Raw genomic sequence first — 20,461 nt, forward strand, 5'->3', positions numbered from 1 at the left:
GTAAGGGTCACGTAAGACACTGTGAAGTCTTCCCAACATTAATTCCTTCTTCCTACACTAACCCCTACTGTCCTTTCTATTTTCAGGGAAACAGGGGACTAAATGGACAGGAGGTATGGTACCAAACATCATTTATCTGCACATCTGTTATCTAGAAATGTTTTTATTTTTGAGATGATTGACCAGTAGATTGTACAAATGAAGTTTCTGTTGACCTTCCTTTTTTACTGCTAACCATTTCATTTTGTTTACTCTTGCCTTTTATTGCAGGCAATGTATATTATTTGTTGACAGTTTCTGTGACTCAGTAATCTTTGATAGGACCCAGGGCCAGCCTAGCAAAGAGCCTGTATATGGAACACAAAATTAGACTTTTTGTTTGGTGTCTGGCTTCTTTCCACATAAATGCAATGCACTCTATTCTGATCACATCTATCTTTTCAGGGAGAAGTTGGGGAAAGTGGAATTGATGGGCTAAATGGAGAACAGGTAGAGCCTTCTCTTTGTACCATGAAGACCCTTCTGAGCTATTTCTCTCTAAGAAAATGGGAATTTGAGTTTATTCTTCTCTGTTTTTAGGGTGACAGTGGTCTTCCAGGAGCAAAAGGAGAAAAAGGCGATGAAGGAGCCCAGGTAGGTATTCAATAAAAGGACAACATGAAAAATGTGCTGGGAATTAAAGGTGTGATTAACAGTAAAACAGCTACCCCAGGTATTTCAGTCAGCTAGGGCCACAAAATTGCTTTGTGATGATCACAAGACCTCAATCACATGCAACAATAAACATTTATTTCTTATGTGTCTGAGAAGTTCAGCTGATCAAGGCTGAGCATGGCTGACCTTGGCTCATGTGTCTGTAGGTTGGCTGGGGGCTTTGTTTCACTTGTCTCTTATCCTCCTTCTGGGACTGGAGAGCTGCCTGGCCATGTTGACCATGACCTTTTCATGGCTGTGGCAGAAGAACAAGGGAGCAAGTAGAAACACACAAGCTCTCTCAAGGCTTCTTGGGGCCTAGGCTTGGAGCTCTCATGGCGACACTTGCATCTCTCTCTTTTGGCCAGATCAAGTCACAGCCAAACTCAGAGGTAGGGAATATTGCCCCACCACAGTTGGAAGGCACTGTAGAGTTTCACGGCAAAGGGAATAGATACAGAGAAAAGTGAAGAACTGGGGGAAATCTTGAAAAGCAGCTACCATACTAAGAACAGTCACAGGGTGTTGGTGAGAGCCTTAGGGTCGGCAGCACTCTGAAGGTGCCTCTCACTCCTTTCCATCTGGAACAAATCCCAGCAGCAGCCATACTTCCACCATCCACTTTATCTGTCTTGGGAGTGTGAACTGCTGAGTCAAGAACCCACTTTCTAGCTGACGCAACCCCTTTGGGGAAAATGGATAATCTCTCTGAATCTCAGCTGCCTCATCAAAAGAAAGATAAAAAAAAACAATACCTGGTGCATAAAGTAGTTGTAAAAACTGAACAAGACAACAAATGTGTCTGGAACACAGCATTCACCACTGTGGCAAATACTTGAGGTCACTTTTAAATTATTTGTACAATGCCTGAAACTATCAGTTGTTCCTCTTTCTAGTTTCAAAGTAACTTTAGCAGGAAAATATTTAATAATTCAAATCAGGGAGAAGATAAGCTCTTCGTTTTTATTAATGTTATTTAAAATTCTTATCTTGTCCTTCTTCTGATTTGTGTTAACTTTAGGGAATCCCAGGAGAGAGAGGGATTCCTGGTGACCATGGAGCAAAGGGCCTGTGCGGAGACCATGTAAGTGCTGGGACTGCGGGGCTGCAAACTAACGTCACATCAGGGCTTGTTTCCCATCAGCACTTCTGATAGGGAAAGAAAACCCACTTGAAGGTACTACAATAGCAGTCCTGAAACGAAATCATCATGAGCACAACTGTTTAGAATTTTAAAAGTAGGTCTCTTGTGCCTGATCCTATTTATATACAGGATGAGTATGGATGGTGAGAAGGCCTTGCACATTGTTTGCACATGTATTTTTTGAGACTACATATTCAGAACTGTCCTTGTGCTTCAGAGCTATGAAGGAATTCTCCATTCCATTATCTTCCTCTGGGTATCTCAAAATATGGACAGAATGAAAGAAACAAAGCCATCTCTTTTTTCTATTCCCCAAGAGTCTTTCTCAATTAAGAATATTAGCTTCATTTCCTTGAGTCCAAGCCAGCTAAAAGTACATTAAGCAAAACTTATGACCCAGAAACATCTGGTCTCATGGGGACGCAACCCAGTTGAGTAGGCATGACCTACACCAAAAGAAGCAGGACCCACACCAACCTAGGGGATATGCCGAGTCCAATTAGACCTCAGTACTACAGGACTTTGATCACCATGCCCACACATCAGTCTCCAAAACCTTAATGAATTAGGATTTAGCATTTTTAAAAACATTTATTAAAGTTTTAGAAATTGAGATATATTTGTGTGGACAATGTTATATACATGTAACATTGTGTAAGTTTATGTATATAACGGGTTGGTTTGATACATTTATATATTAGGATTATCACCATAGTGTTAGCTAAGTCCTCTAACATGTCATACAATTATCATGTCTTTTTTCTGGTGAGAACATGTCAGATCTAGTCTCTTAGCAGCTTTGAAGTATATGATACAGTATTGCTGTCTCTAATCACCATGTTATTTGTTAAATCTCTCAAAATTATTGTTAAGCTGTAACATGCATCAGAAAAGTACACAAATTATAAATGCACAGCTTGATGAATATAAATACACCTGTGCACTCACCACTCAGGTAAAGAAATAGAACATTAGACAACAGTAGAACATCCCAGAAACCCCCTCAGGTCTACTCCAATCACTACCAGCCCTCCCTAAGGTAATCACTATCCCAGGACCATAAATTAGTTTTGCCTGCTATTGAACTTTTCAGTGGAATCATATAAGATACACTCTTCAGTTTCTGGCTTTTTTGCTCAAGTATATGCTTGTGAGATGAATCCATGTTGTGAATATCAGTAGTTCATTCAATCTCATTGCTGTATTATATTCCATTGTGTGAATATATCATGATCTATTTCTCCATTCTGCTATTGATGGATATTTGAGTTGTTCCCAGATTTTGCTTTTATAAATAGTGCTGCTATGAACATTCTTGTACATGTCTTCTGTACACATTTCTGTTGGGTCTATACTTTAAGAGTAGAACGTCTGGATGATAACTTGTACGCCTATATTCAGCTTCTTTACAGCCAAACAGTTTTCCAAAAATTTTGTACTAATTTACACTCTCGCCATCAATGTACCAGAGCAGTGTACCACACTCATCAGAAAGCCTAAAATTTTTAAAACTGACAATACCAAGTGCTGATAATGATGTAAGGCAACTGGGAATGTCACAGGACTTTGTCTTTAATAACTCCTCCTCCAGTATACAGTGGGTTGATCAGAGAAAGAATTTGGTACAGTATATATTGACAAATATAAATGTTATGCAAGCATTGAAGATAACTTTATTTAAAAAGCAGAGGAATTTGCACGTGAAGACAACATTGTTTACTAAGTGACATCTGATAATAATCTGGTGACCTGAGAGTTTCAAACAACTTCAAAGTGTCTAATCAGAAACAAAAATCTATCCACAAATAAGGATAATTTAGAAATAGTAGTTCAAACACAAAGACATTTCAGTCATTGGTATATGGTGGCTAAAAATTCACTTGGAGTATTGCCATAAAATTGTAATTCACTTTAATCAGAATTCCCCCTAATTGTCTGGATGATTGTGTAACACCTTTAAAAGAATCTGAATAATGTAAAAGTATTTTTATCTAAAGAGAAGTGTTCTATGACTTTGAGATGGCTGAAAATTCAACCCACTGGATCTTCCTTGTGATGTGTTGTCACTATATATTGACTTCAGATGGTTTTTCAATACATAATAACTCTTCCCAGACACTTGGGAATATACATCTCAAATCAAGGACAAATCTGTGCTTTCTTCTGTGTGTTTTTTGGTGGGTTACCATTGTGGAAAAAAATTGGGGACAAAGCTGATAGAATAAATAGAACACACACAAACGGCACAAATTCCTGAAAATCTGTGCTTATTCAGAGAGAATTTTTGATCACGTAAAAGCTAGTTTGTTTGTTTGAAATTTCCCATTTTGATCTAAATTTTTAAATTTATTTTTAAAATTTATTTTATTGAATTATAGTTGATTTATAATGTTGTGTTACTTTCTGCTGTATAGAAAAGTGATTTATATATATATTATTTTATCTGTCTATCTATCTATATATATATATATACACACACACATTATTTTTCATATTTGTTTCCATTATGGTTTGTCACAGGATATTGAATATAGTTCCCTGTGCTATACAGTAGAACCCTGTTGTTTATCCATTCTATATATAATAGTTTGCATCTGCTAATCCCAAACTCCCAATCCATCCCTCCCCCAGCACCGCCCCCCCGCCACTTGGCAAGCACAAGTCTGTTCTCTATGTCTGTAAGTCTGTTTCTGTTTCATAGATAAGTTCATTTGTATCATATTTTAGATCCCACATATAAGTGATATCATATGGTATTTGTCTTTTTCTTTCTGACTTACTTAGTATGATAACCTCTAGGTCTATCCATGTTGCTGCAAATGGCATTATTTCATTCTCTTTTATGACTGAGTGGTTATTCCATTGTGTATATATATACTACATCTTCTTTATCCATTCATCTGTCGATAGACATTTAGGTTACTTCCATATCTTGGCTATTATAAAGAGTGCCACAATGAACATTGGGGTGCATGTATCTTTTTGAATTATGCCTGATTTACGCCCAGGAGTGGGATTTCAGGATCACATGGCAACTGTATTTTTAGTTTCTGTGGAGCCTCCACACTGTTCTCCATAGTGGCTGCACCAATTTACATTCCCACCAACAGTGTAGGAGGGTTCCCTTTTCTCCACACCCTCTCCAGCATTTGTTATTTGTAGACTTTTTAATGATGGTCATTCTGACCAGTGTGAGGTGGTACCTCATTGTATTTTTGATTTGCATTTCTCTGATAATTAGAAATGTTGAACATCTTTTCATGTGCCTGTTGGCCATCTGTATGTCTTCTTTGGAGAAATGTCTATTTAGGTCTTCTGCCCATTTCCTGATTAGGTTGTTTGTTTCTTTGTTATTGAGTTGTATGAGCTGTTGGTATATTTTGGAAATTAAGCCTTTGTCAGTTGCATCATTTGCAAATATTTTCTCCCAGTCCATAGGTTTTCTTCTCATTTTGTCAATAGTTTCCTTTGCTATGCAAAAGCTTATAAGCTTGATTAGGTCCCATTTGTTTATTTTTGCTGTTATTTCTATCGCCTTGGGAGCTGACCTAAGAAAGCATTGGTATGGTTAAATCTCATGTAATTTGGGGGGAAAACTGAGCTAGCTCATTTGTCTGAGCTACAGAGCTTAGTAAGGTTCATAATTCTAAAGCATATTATTATTAGAAGCCCGTGTTTAATCATAAATTTGTATTAGATGATGCTCTTTTGTCCAATTTCATAAAATAGGCCAGATCATATTCAGACTGACCACACAGCTGGTCCATATAGAAAGTGAGACATTCTGTTCTGTACAATGTGCTGCTATATGATTTTTTATGTCATCTCTTCAATTAAATAGTGCAGAGTTGGACTATAGTAATAAGAAGTGTATACACCCAGTGAAAGAAAATTTTGGACTTTACCTCCCTTTTTCTTCCTCACTTTTCTCATGAAAATACAAGTCTCTAATATTGTAATTTAGGTATACCTGCCTGGAAAACTTAACAAATATTTAAACTTAAGAGTAAAACAGAAGACATAAGAAAATAATCTTTGGCTTTGGTATGTGAGGGAGAGAAATAATTATTCATGTAAGTTTTAGTGCTATCAGTTATAAGGTAAATTCTAAGCCCATCTTTTTCACTCAGTTAGCCTATAAGCTCTGTGAGTGTAGAAACTGCTTGTTTAAAAAGCTTCTGAAGTATCTGGAACGATGCTGTGTCCCTGTTGGTGATCTCAAATTACTTATTGATTGATGAAGATCATCTAGTCTGCTATCAGTCAAACAGCCAGGCGGCTGGCTCTCAGCAGGACTGGATAATTGCCATTCTCTCTCCATTTACTAGAGCTTTGACGAGTTGACTGGCTCAATTGATCGTCCAGACATCATGGCTGCTCTGTTTGTGGTCCTAACTACCCAAGATAGAAAGCTTTCAGTTTGGCCTGCCAAGGATAACATTCCATAACGTGTGCCTGTTTTCAATGAGTTCCTGCTGGAACATTTCTATAAATATTGAGAAAAAGTCAAGATTCCAGGATTTTCTGAAAACCAGAAAAGTAGGAATGAGCAAATGGGGTTAGAAGGCAGCCAAGGACCCAGGAGGAGAAAGACAGAGTGGGCGGCAGGTACAGTCCTCAGCGCTGTTCAGGGTCCTCTTGTTCTTGTGGTGGAACCCGTTACAGACCTTTGCCTTCAATATTACTCAGCCACAAAAAAGAATAAAATAATGCCATTTGCAGCAACACGGATGGACCTAGAGATGATCATACTAAGTGAAGTAAGTCAGAAAGAGAAAGACAAATGTCATATGATATCACTTATATGTGGAATCTTAAAAAAAAATGATACAATTGAATTTAGTTACATTTGACCCACAGACATAGAAAACAAACTTATGGCTACCAAAGGAGAAAGGTGGGGGACGGACATATTAAGAGTTTGGGATTAACATATATACACCACTATATATAAAATCGATAAACAACAAAGACCTACTGTATAGCACAGAGAACTCTACTCAATATTTTGTAATAATCTATAAGGGAAAAGAATCTGAAAAAGAATAGATATATATGTATATATAACTGAATCACTTTGCTGTACACCTGAAACTAACACACCATTGTAAATCAACTATACTTCAATAAAAATAAAACAAAACAAAAAATCTTTCCCTTCTCCCAAGGGCTGGGGAGAGTAATCTACCAACCCTCGAGTATAAACTTGCCGAGGCCCCAAGAAAGAAGACCAGAAGTTAAGAGAAAGATGGTAGTAGCAAGAAAGAAATACCTAAACACAAGTCATGTCACCGTTGCTTCCCTTGGCTCTGCCTTCCATCATGAGCTCTCACTTCAACCCCACACACTCATCTTAGGTCTTCTCTCTCCTCTGATAATGCAAAGCATGGGAGGAAAAGAAAACATTTGTAAACCATCTATAATTTAGCCTATTTCTGCTTTCAAATGGGTTGACCTTCTCTTGTCACCTTCTTTGGGGGTGACCAGGTGTATTACACACAAATTACATTTTTAAGGAAAAAATTTCAAAGCCTATCAATTTTGCTCTTTATTTTCTATTTTTTAGGGAGTTCCTGGATTTGACAATGGCATAGAAGGACCCAAGGGCTTGAAAGGAGAACACGGAAGACAGGTAACTGTGTGGGCTTTTGGAAGTAAACATGTAATGATATGACAACTGTGGGGCTCAGAGTTTTAGTGGTATAATATGAAATGCATATAAAGAATTTGGAATCAGAGTGAATATACTTGATACAGAAAAACTATTTTTAGGAGCAGAATGATCTTTTATTCCTCCTTATCTACTACCCTGGGATTTAAGACACATTCTCTTCTGAATTTGGGGTGACTTTCTTCACCAAGCCATACCCCTGAGGTCTCAATTTATGAATGCAAACATCTAAACTCTAACTTAAAATGTAAGGTAGCTGATAGAAAGCACTAGCAAAAAAGTTGTTGGCCTTCCCAGGATCCAGAGGACACATAGCCTAAAAAGATGTCATGTTATACATAGTACATGATAAAAAAAGAAAAAGATCAGGACTTCCCTGGTGGCACAGTGGATAAGAATCCGCCTGCCAATGCAGGGAACACAGGTTCGATCCCTGTCCTGGGAAGATCCCACGTGCTGCGAAGCAACTAAGCCCGTGCACCACAACTACTGAGCCTGCACTCTAGACCCCACGAGCCACAAGTACTGAAGCCTGTGAGCCACAAGTACTGAAGCCCGTGTGCCTAGAGCCCATGCTCCACAGCAAGAGAAGCCACCACAAGGAGAAGCCTGTGCACCGCAACGAAGAGTAACCCCCCACGCCACAACTAGAGAAAGCACGCGTGCAGCAACAAAGACCCAACACAGCCAAAAATAAATAAAATTAAATCTTTAAAAAAAAAGAACAAGAACAAGATCTGGTAGATCTATTAATCTCATGAAATATGAGATTTTTCAGAATTTTAAAAAATAATTATCTGGAAAATGTGTGTCTCTGGATCTTCTTGGTAAGGAAGTTCTTTGGTGACTCCACCTGTGGGAGAGGTCTGATATGGTGGAAAGATCTTTGCTTTGGGAAAAGGCCTAGGTCATATTTCATGCTCTGTTCCTTACCAGCTCAGTGACCTCAAGGTACTCTCTGTAAACCTCAATTTTCTCATCTTCAAAATAGGACAAATAGCCTACTTTTGAAGGGGATGGTGGGAATTCGATGACAGACCCTGCCACATCATAAACCTTCAGTAAATGTTACCTGCCATTTTTATTAAGTGATAAATGTAAGTCTTGTTATAGACTCATAATCATTCCCCCCTTTTCTACCTTGGGAAGACTTGTGTGTATTGTGAGATTTTACTCACATTAGGGTGTTAATCTACACAGGTTAACCAGACAGAGCAAGGAGTCCAAAGGTAGAAATCCAAACGAGTTGTAGCCATCCCTGACACACGGATGCTTCAATTATCCACTCTGTGGCAACACAGTGGGGATAGTTTGATTTAAATACTCTAACTTATAGCCCAAACACAAGTTAGACAGTGGTGATGAACAGATGAAGTCATACCCACAGAGAGATATGATTTGTGACCAGTGGATTAAGGCCACATCCCATAGGGAGGGTAACTCTAATTGGTGTGTCCCCATCCACCCTCCCAGGAGCACAACAAGCCAATGTTGGAGCGCACATGTCAATGTTGTGTCATTATTGTCATACATCTGTCTGTTCCTTTGACAGGGAAGAAGAGGCTGGCCAGGCCCCCCTGGAACCCCAGGCTCCAGAAAAAAGACAGTAAGAACCCCCATAGACAAGTCAGCCCACTGCAGAGGAGCCTGTATTGGGATGAAATGGCTGATGGTGGGAGTGGGCAGGATGGTTCCGCTGGGACTCACTACCTTAGGGAAACTGACCTGGGACAGAGCTGGCAAAGGACTCCGGAAGGGCCCTGAAGCTGAGGCAGGAAGGTGCTGGCTGCAGGGGAAGTTACCAATCAGAGGAAAGAGCTGGGCAAAGAGAACACAAGAGCAGCCAACTAGGGGAAGAGTGGTCAAAGTTTGGCCTATTCACTAGGCCAGCTGAGGCTTAAAGTCCAAGACTCCATTCCGCTGCCCAATGTTATGACTGCTTAGAACAGTCAGTCCTGGTGTGAGTTCTCTGTTCTTACTTCCATTTTCTCTGCCTTACAAAGTGTGTTCCAAGATATAAAAATATTTTCTTGGATGGACTACAATATATGGTTCTGTGAGCTCCTGCTCAGAAAATAGAATGCATAATAAATGCAATATATTAAATTGGTTTTTATTTGTGCTAAATTTTAAAATATATATATTTTACTGAGATATAATTGATAGATAATACTGTATTAGTTTCAGATGTACAACATAATGCTTCCATATATATATATATATATATATATATATATATATATATATATATATACATATATATATATATATATATATATATATATATATATATATATATATATATATTACAAGATGACCACCATTCAGCTAGTAAGTCTGGTCAACATCCATCACCACACGTAGTTATGAATTTTTTTTCTTGTGATGAAAACCTTTTAAGATCTACTCTCTTAGCAACTTTTAAATATACGATATAGTATTATTAACTATAGTTGCCATGCTGTATATTCCATCCCATGATATTTATTTTATAACTGGAAGTTTATACCTTTTGATCCCCTCCACCCATTTCACCTCCACCCCCATCCCTCACCTCTGACAACCACTAATCTAGTCTCTGTATCTATGAGTTTGGTTTTTTGGGTTTTTTGGGTTTTTTAAGATTCCACATATAAGTGAGCTCATAGGGTATTTGTCTTTCTCTGACTTATTTCACTTAGCATAATGCCTTCAAGGTCCAACTATGTTGTCACAAATGGCAAGATTTCCATCTTTTTAATGGCTGAATAATATTCCATTGTGTGTGTGTGTGTGTGCGTGTGTGTTTGTGTGTATCACGTTTTCTTTATTCATTCATACATCAGTGGAGACCTAGGTTGCTTCCATGTCTTGGCTATTGTAAATAATGCTGCAATGAACATGGGGGTATATCTTTTTGAGTTAGTGTTTTTGTTTCTTTGGATAAATACCCAGAAATGGAATTTCTGGATGATATGGTAGTTCTATGTTTAAATTGTTTTGAGGAACCTCCATACTGCTAAAAAGATTATATGTAATGTATGCCTATAAAAATATATCTGACAGCAAAATTAAGTCACTTGCTTATGAAACCTTTTGGGGTCTTTTTCATTTGTTGTTACTTTTTTCACTAAGTACTTTTTAAAAAAGATTCTGTGCTTGACTTCTTGGAAAAGTACTGACATTATAAAAGAAACTCTTTATCCATTAAGAAGAGATAACTTTAATAAAATATACTTAAATGCCTGCATTGGGTTCTAAATTAGACCTGTCTCTTCTCATTGTGCAACATTTTCTTTCCATTCTTTATTTAGTTATCCAGCCTTTACCAACTTCCTCCACCCCTCCCAAAATATAAATATATATATATATATATAATGTTTTAAAATTGAGCACAAATAAAGAGTAGTTTAATACATTTCATTTATTATGCATTGTATTTTCAAAGCAGAAGTTCATAGAACCAGCTATTATACTCCATCGGGAAAATATTTTTATGTCTTGGAACACACTCTTCTTCTTTGCAAGGCAGAGAAATAGGAAATAAGAACAGGGATTATGTTTAAAACGTGTAGAATTTAATTGTTGGGAAAGCCCTTTTTAATGCATCTAAAGATTTAAATACATTTGCTATTTATTTTACTTTCTGAAAGGGTGTAGCCAGTTTACATACCCCAGGAAAATATTTTGAACTTAAAGAATGTCATCCAAAAAATCCTGGCATGGGAGATGTACTTTTCTTGTTTCATAGAGGCTATAATCTCTCTACAGGCTAAGGCAGTATCACCATGTATTATTTAAATCACACAACTCCTGAGAAATATGGCCCGTTCTTGGGTTATAGATTCAACAGTGTCATTGAGTAAAAGTAGAATTCCAGCTAAAGATGGCACAGTCAAGGGGTTTTTTAATACTACTCCCCTTCTGTGCAACTCACCAAAAACAACAAAAGAAATTTAAAATAAATTAACAAAGAATGACCACAGCTTCAAGCCACGCATGATGACGGTATTGGCCAACTATTTTATTTTATTTTATTTTTTAGAGGTTTTATTTTACTTTATTTTATTGAAATATAGTTGACTTACAATGTTGTGTTAATTTCTGCTGTACAGCAAAGTGATTCAGTTATACATATATACACATTCTTTTTCATATTCTTTTCCATTATGGTTTATTACAGGATATTGAATATAGTCCCCTGTGCTATACATTAGCACCTTGTTGTTTACCCATTCTATATATAATAGTTTTCATCTGCTAACCCCAAACTCCCAATCCATTCCTTCCCCACCCACCCTTCCCCTTAGCAATCACAAGTCTATTCTCTATGTCTGAGTCTGTTTCTGTTTCATAGATAAGTTCATTTATGTCCTATTTTAGATTCCACATATAAGTGATACCCTATGGTATTTTTCTCTTTCTGATTTACTTTACTTAATATGATAATCTCTAGGTCCATCCATGTAGTTGCAAATGGCATTACTTCATTCTTTTTTATGACTGAGTAATATTCCATTGTAAATATATACCACATCTTCTTTATCCATTCATCTGTCGATGGGTGTTTAGGTTGCTTCCATGTCTTGGCTATTATGAACGGTGCTGCTATGAACATAGAGGTGCATGTGTCTTTTCTTTTGTCTGGATATATGCCCAGGAGTGGGGTTGCTGGATCATATATGGCAACTATATTTCTAATTTTCTGAGGAACCTCCATACTGTTCTCCATAGTGGCTGCACCAACTTACATTCCCACCAACAGTGTAGGAGGGTTCCCTTTTCTCCACACCCTCTTTAGCATTTGTTATTTGTAGACTTTTTAATGATGGCCATTCTGACCTGTGTGAAGTGATACATCATTGTAGCTTTGATTTGACTTTCTCTAATGATTAATGATGTTGAGCATCTTTTCATGTTTGGCCAACTGTTTTAAAATCTGGATCCTAATAAGGCAGGCTTTGGAAGCTGACACATACCAACTCAAACCTGAATCAGGGATCAGATGTATCTAAAAGTAGCTGCTCTAGTCCTGAAAAAGCTGATGAACAAAATCCAGGGGTACTGTAGATTTTGCGAAAATCTGGGAATATACTGATACAAATACGGTTTATCAGAGGAGGCAGAAATAATGAGAAACTGAAGACTACTCCATTTTTAAAATTACAACTTAGTAGCCTAGGCCAGGGAGGCTGCAAAGACAGAAGAAACAGTGACGGTTACAACTCAAAGAAACTATGACTTAAGGGGCTTGGTATGAGTTCATGTCTCTTAAAGTCCAAAATTTGAAGGAAGAGGTAGCCATAAGTAAAAGAAATAATTCACAATGACAAAGTGTTTGAAACAACATATCTATATCAAGTTTACTGTCACAAGCCTGGCTACACCCCCATACAGTTATTCAGTAAATGGGTGGCCCTATTCAAAAGTGATTAGTAATCAGAAATATTAATAGGCTTTATTATGAATTAATTGGATGATTATTAATCAGGACCTATGCATAGAAATTGCAAGAGAAGAGGAGGAAAACTACATGAGCAAAGGACAGATAAACCCTCATTAGAAAAGGAAGTATTCAAGGAAAAAGAAGAATAACTCTGGCAAATAGTTCTCCAAAAAAATTAAGACAAATGATTGCTCTAAGAGTCTAAAGATCTGACAAGACAATAGAAAGTGAAGAAAGCAAACTGGTAGTGCTTGGGGAGCAATGGAAAAGGAAATACATGTAGAACTATGATATATTAGAAGCAACAAAAAATTAGAACAAGGATGACTGAAAATATATCCAGGCATATGGTAATCAGGAAGCCACAAAAGCAGTGCTAGAGGTGGAATATTGACAATGGAGACCCAATAAATGTACAATTTGCGTTATTAAATTAAACACACCAAATGTAATATAAAAGATAACTTCTTGAAACAAAGACTCAAATACGCAAAAAGAAAAGGCATACTCTGACTCAGAAAAAAACACTGATACAAAAATATCAACACTGAGACACATTGCAGTGAAATTCCCAAACTTATTATGGAAAAGAAGAATCGAGAATTTCCAAGCAATAAAGATAGAAAACTCAGTCTGTCTTCAACCTTCTCAACATTCAGGGCCAATAGGGAGCAGTACAATGGCTACAGAGTTCTGATGGAAATAAAGTGGTCCAAGATCTTTATACCTACCCAAGATGTCCTTTAAGCATATAAGTAATCAATATGATCAAGCCTTCAAAAACTCAAGCAATATAACCCCCATGATCCTTTGTGTAGAAATAAGACTAAACCATAGAAATAATGATTACAGGACAAAATGTAAATGTTATACATTTGACCATCTAAAAACCATATGCAAATAGAAAAGTGGGAAAAGGTATGGGGAAAGTTCCAAAATACTACGTCCTCATCTTTCATTGCAGGGAGTCAATATCTAAACATCATCATAAGCTAAAATATGTATCACAAACATACCCTAACCTCCTAATTTTTAAATTTTTTTAATAATCATTCTTTCCTCTTTGAGAATTTTATATCTCTTACTGTCAAGAAATATTACCACCTCACATTTCCAGTTCTTTGTTTTGTTTTTTCTTTTATTAAATACAAGTGAAAGACACAGAGGACAAACGTTTATTGATAGTGTTTCAAACACTGTGACAGTGAACCAGAGAAAGATTTTGGATGTAAAAACAAGTTCCATATCCCTTACTTTGCCTGAATATAGGGTTGCATTCAGTTTCTCCTACCACAACTGGATGTATCCACCTAAAGCCCAAGTCTAAGCACATACACGTCCTGCTCCAAGACGCCCCATGGTTTCTGTTAAATGGAGTATGAACCCTTCAGCCTACTATTTTCAGCCTAGTAACCCTGTTACTCCCCTTTTCTCTCACCTTTGACCCAGACTATCAAATACTCTTCCTAGTTTCCAGCCTCTACTTCATTACTTAGGCTGTAGTCTCTGTTAGAAAGACTTCTTTCATCCTCTACCTGTAAAACTCCTACACATCCTGTGAAACCCATCTCAAAAATCTCTTTCTCTAGGAAGATTTTCCTGATTTGACCAAGTGGATATGATTGCTGTTTTTGAAACCCATATTTATTTGTTTTTTAATTTATTTTATTGAAGTATAGTTGATTTACAATGTTATGTTAATTTCTGCTGTGCAGAAAAGTGATTCAGATATATATATATATATACATATATATATATATATACATATATATATATATATATATATATATATATATATATATATATATATATATATATATATATATATGGTCTTTTCCCTTATGGTTTATAACAGGATATTGAATATAGTTCCCCATGCTATACAGTAGGACCTTGTTGTCTATCAATTCGATATATAATAGTTTGCATCTGCTAATCCCAAACTTCCTATCCATCCTTCCCCCACCTGCCCTCCCTCTTGGCAACCACAAGTCTGTTCTCTATGTCTGTGAGTCTGCTTGTTTCATAGATATGTTCATTTGTCTCCAATTTTAGATTCCACATGTGATATCATATGGTATTTGTCTTTCTCTTTCTGACTTACTTTACTTAGTATGATAATATCTAGGTCCATCCATGTTGCTGAAAATGGCATTATTTCATTCTTTTTTATGGTTGAGTAATATTCTATCATATATATGTGCTACAGCTTCTTTATTCATTCATCTGTTGATAGACATTTAGGTTGCTTCCATGTCTTGGCTATTATGAACAGTACTGCTATGAACTTAGGGGTGCATGTATCTTTTTGAATTATAGTTTTGTCTGGATATATGCCCAGGAGTGGGATTGCTGGATCATATGACAACTCTATTTTTAGTTTTTTGAGAAACCTCTCCATAGTGGCTGCACCAATTTACATTCCCACCAACAGTGTAGGATGGTAGCCTTTTCTTCACACCCTCTCCAGCATTTGTTATTTGTAGATTTTTTAATGATGGCCTTTCTGACCAGTGTTAGGTGGTACCTCATTGTAATTTTGATTTGCATTCTCTAATAATTAGCAATGTTGAGCATCTTTTCATGTGCCTGTTGGCCATCTGGATGTCTTTGGAGAAATGTCTATTTAGGTCTTCTGCCCATTTTTCGATTGGGAGAAACCCATAATTCTGTCTTCCCCTTTCTTATGGTGTTTGACATATTCTGCCTCGTAAATATTTGTAATATTTTTCTCCTCCCCACTAACCCAGAGAGTGAGGGTCTTCTGAGGTCAAGAGCTGTGTGTCATATTTATGCTCCTATGGTTCCCATCCTATATGCTTTGTGGATAGTAGATCTTGGGTATATATTTCTCTGAATGAAACTGCAGTGAATTGAACCAGAAAAGATAAACGCTTGTGTGAAAAGAGTAGAGAGAGCTGCTCTTCATCCCTCTGATAGGGAGGTTTAGACTTTCATCTCAAGATAACTCTTCAGGTTTTAAAGAAATAGGCCTCCAACCATTTCCCCAGACACATAGTCTATTTCCTAAATAACAATAGATTTTGACTGAAATATGATTAGAAGAATTTAAAGTCTGCAATACTGACCTCACATAGAAATTTGACCTGAATATCTCAAATTTCCATCAAGAAAACGTTGTCTGATATTTATTGAATTTTGTAAATCCTGGATGTTATAACCTTACTGAGAGATCCTAAGTTAGACAATAAAATATCTTTGTCTCTTGATTCCCAGATTTATGAAATATTGATCTAGAATATACTCAGACCTTAACCTTATATATGAGAGTAGTAGGAAAAATCCATTTGGTCTAACCATTTTTTTGATTGAATATTTTATTAACATATTGAATTGAGTAACTCTTGAATGCTTAAGATGATTCTTTCATTTTTGACAGGTAAGCATATGTGGCTTCTTGAAGGGGAGGGGGATAAAATTAGTTTGGCTATCGTTAGCTTCTGAAATTAATCTATAATAAAGTTCATAAAGTTAATTCTCTCAGTGTTTCCTCTGACTTCCTGCCTTTTGGCCACTTCTACTCCTGATTTCTGGTTTACTTCATAGTACTTTGGAAAAATGAAAAGAAATACAATTCAAATCAGCCAATTTTGGTGCTTGTGACCAGTTCTAGTAGTAGTTTAGTGGAGGATAAATTATTGACCACAGTTTATTCTCACAAGTATTTATAGATTACATTATCTATAGTTTTAATTACCTATAGAAATTCAGAGTTGGCAACATTTTGCTTTCATGGTGAAGTGGATAATTTAAAGCAATATGTGGGAATTTTTCTTTTAATGTCAGTGCCTTAAGGTGTCCATTACTAATTTAAATTAAACATAAACAAGCATTTTTTTCAGAGTTAAAGCTATCTACCTTTTTTTTCCTATTGTAGGCAGTTCATGGCCAGAGGGGACATACAGGCCCACAGGTACAGTGATTTTTTTTTTTTTTTTCTTAACTGCAAATGATAAATATTCTGTGTCCAGTCAAAGAGCCTGAATAAAGACTCTGGAAAGTCTCTTCCAAGCCTAAATTTCTTTCACTTTTTGATAATAATGGTTGTGGAATCAAATTTGGGAAACTTTTAGGCTACAATTTAAAGAATTCAAACCTTAAAAGAAAATTAAAATTTGGGCACTTTAATCAAAAACTCTAAAAATTAAAGATAAGAGACAATACTTGGCCCAATTATCATTAAATTTAAATTTGTCTGGATTCCAAGTATTGATACAAACTCTAGTAATTCAGTGGGTGATCTTTCTTTTAGATTTTTGTTCAGTTAACTCTGAACCTTACTTATAATTTGCGCAAACCCCTTTTTAACCGAGAGTACAATAAAACCTTAATACAAATTAGATAATCTGAATGTTTTGTTCAAAAGTTGACCATAGCAACTGTCATATCATATCCCCTTTGTACATATTGGTGATAAATATATCATGAATAAATAAATAATAAGTAAATACATGAAACTGCAGTATTTTTGAAAGAGCAGTGACTAAGAATTTTACAAAATTGAGGAACCACACATCCTCAGATTGAAAATACAATGAGGATAAATAACAAATCCACTCACAATCATATCACGGTAAAACTCCAGAATGTTAAGAAAACATCTTAAACACTACCAGAGAGAAAAGACACTTGTACCCGTGAGAGGAATAACCAATTAGATTGCAGCAAGCTTCTGTTCAACAATAATACATGCCAAAAAACAACAAAGTAATGTTTTGCAGGTGCAGAAGAAAAATAACTGTTAACCTGGAATTTTATACCTAGTTAAACTATGAATGAATGTAAAACATTTTCCAATTTACCATCCACAGATGTTACACACACACACACACACACACTCGCACACACTTTTTTCAAGGTTAGACTGCAACAAAATGGAGAGCGAATCCAGAAAAATGGCGTGAAATGAATGAAATGAGATTGGGAAGAGAAAGTGTTGAGAAATTTCCTCTTTATGATTTCTAGGAAAAGCATCAGTGAGGGACATTTAATCTCATCTAACTGTGTAACAACTGAGATGTAAACTTAGGCTATCCAATAGTCTAAATTAAACTCTTTAATCTTATTTGGAATTCTTATCTGTGGCAGAGTTCAAGGGCAATATGAAGGGAATGCTCAACTTTTGGTCCCTAGATATTCAATCTATTTGAATATAAATACAGTGTAAGATGCCTGGAGATTTTTTAAGAAAATGTGGAGTAAATTGTAAGTTTTATCAGGCCAACACCCAAGTTTGATACAGTATATAACAAGTATTATAGGAAAAGAAGGGATGTGTGTGTGTGCACATGCATGTGTATAAAGAATGAAAGCAAATACACCAACATATTAGCTGTGGTTATCTCAGTTTGATGAGATTATAGAAGATTTTTATTTCCCTTCTTGTATTTACCTTTATTTTTCATATTTTTTGCAAAGATTCTGCACTGCCATTGTGATTGGAAAAATATTTAGAATCTTGCACATAAAGAAGACAAAATTTCTCAAGAAACGATGTTAACAGTTTGATTTCTCTCTCCCCACAGGGGAAAACAGGCATCCCAGGCCCAGATGGACTTGCGGGGTCACTGGGACTTAAGGGTCCTCAGGTACATATCAAGACTAATCAGGCTTTGAAGAAATGGTTCTGAAGAACCTAGAGGCAGGACAGGAATAAAGACACAGATGTAGAGAATGGACTTGAGGACACTGGGAGGGGGAAGGGTAAGCTGGGAATGAAGTGAGAGAGAAATATTGACATGTATACACTACCAAATGTAAAATAGATAGCTAGTGGGAAGCAGCCGCATAGCACAGGGAGATCAGCTTGGTGCCTTGTGACCACCTAGAGGAGTGGGATAGGGAGAGTGGGAGGGAGACACAAGAGGGAGGAGATATGGGGATATATGTATACGTATAGCTCATTCACTTTGTTATATAGCAGAAACTAACACACCATTGTAAAACAATTATACTCCAATAAAGATGTTAAAAAAAAAAAAAAAGACTAGTCAGGCTTTGAGAATGGAAAGAAGAATCTGAAGCCTTGATAGAATACCTCCAACCCCCTTGCAGAAGTACAGATGTTTCAAGTGTTTTCAGGGTAATAAAGTAAGGAAGCAATACAGTCTTGACTTGTACAGCATTTGGTCTCCTTTATCTGAGTTTTGTCCCAGTCAAGAGGTGGAAAGGGAATGAACACGCTGGGTAGTGGTCCCTGTGCTGGCTAGTCCAGGACAGGGTCCAGGCTGGCTAGTGTATCCTAGGGAGACGAGCCAAGGAAAATACTGAGCCTCAAAACTGGAAATTTTGGTCAATTTAGCACAGTAAGAGCTCAGTGTTATATATCTGGATGCCTGTGATGTAGAAAAAGTGACTCTAGCCTAGGAAAGAATTGTTCCAAATAGAGCTGAGGTCTTCAGCGGGGTTATCTATAGTCATCTTTCTAGCTCACTTCTCCAAGGAGCTGCCTTGAGCACTTCTTCCTTTGCAAGGAACAAGCCATGGTTGACTCTTACCTTGATTACATGAGGGGAAAGGAAGCATGTGCCAGAAAGAGCAAAATGTAGCCTAAAATAATCATGAGAAGGGAAGGGAAGTCCTCAAAAATGCTGAGATGAAAAAAAGGTCAGATATAAGAAAGTTAGAACTTTTTTTTTTCTCTCCAAACTTTTACTTTTGAAATCTTGAGAAGTAAATTTGCTCTCTGGCAAATGCAGGACAAACAATGGTCCTGCAATTTTCAAAGTTTTAGTTCACGTAGCTAAAAAAAATTGAAGTAACTATTATATGTTAACAGCCTGCTGCACTGAAGTTGGGCAAAATATCCTTAGACATCAGAGGAGAAATTTAATCCACATTTTACCAAGATTTCAGAGCAGTAAACAGTCTGCCCCTGGGACCTCTGTCTCTTTCTGACTCAATGGCTTTTCTTTGTCTTACTTGGCAGCCGAGGAATGTTCACTTTTCTTACCTTCAAGTGAGAAATATTTGCCACTGGGATCATGGGGAAACATTTCAATAGATTGGCTGGCTTTACTTCATACTAAGCAAGTAATACTACATCTCTTCTTCCATTTTATAGACTCTTACTTTTTTATGACATAATTTTAAAGGAGATGCAAAAACCAAACACAGCATGAAGGTTCCTCTACATAACATATGAAGCCAAAGTTAATAGGCAACATAATATTACAGAAGTAGAATTATCTAAATTTCATCTTACCATGTGCCATGTCTTATTTATGACCAGTATTCAGTGTGGTCATTAAATAGAAAATCCACTTAATTATCCCAGTTTCAGATTTACATAAGTAAGGATTATTTTTTTAACGTAAGAAATACATTTATTTTGAGTACAAACATGCTTAGGATAATTAGAAAGCAGTACTGGAAAATTCAGCTGTTCAGTATTTCTTCACTTTGACTACAAATGCCCAACCATTTAAGGGCTAGATTGGACCCTGTATCCTTTCAGAGAGGGAGAGCTCGACCGATCAAGACAGAACCAAAACCATGAGTGAAGTTC

General features: G+C 36.6%; 1 protein-coding gene across 1 annotated transcript in view; it reads left to right on the forward strand.

The window, feature by feature from the left end:
* Nucleotides 1–20,461, forward strand: part of COL6A6 (collagen type VI alpha 6 chain) — a 115,071-nt gene that overhangs the window by 33,088 nt on the left and 61,522 nt on the right. The window contains exons 14-21 of the mRNA XM_068545896.1: nucleotides 87–113; nucleotides 445–489; nucleotides 580–633; nucleotides 1,715–1,777; nucleotides 7,404–7,469; nucleotides 9,061–9,114; nucleotides 16,832–16,867; nucleotides 18,480–18,542. Coding sequence (XP_068401997.1) covers nucleotides 87–113; nucleotides 445–489; nucleotides 580–633; nucleotides 1,715–1,777; nucleotides 7,404–7,469; nucleotides 9,061–9,114; nucleotides 16,832–16,867; nucleotides 18,480–18,542 — 408 coding nt within the window. The remainder of the gene's footprint in view (nucleotides 1–86; nucleotides 114–444; nucleotides 490–579; nucleotides 634–1,714; nucleotides 1,778–7,403; nucleotides 7,470–9,060; nucleotides 9,115–16,831; nucleotides 16,868–18,479; nucleotides 18,543–20,461) is intronic.

This window comes from Eschrichtius robustus, chromosome 6, assembly GCF_028021215.1.
Source record: "Eschrichtius robustus isolate mEscRob2 chromosome 6, mEscRob2.pri, whole genome shotgun sequence".
NCBI classification, from domain to species: domain Eukaryota; kingdom Metazoa; phylum Chordata; class Mammalia; order Artiodactyla; family Eschrichtiidae; genus Eschrichtius; species Eschrichtius robustus.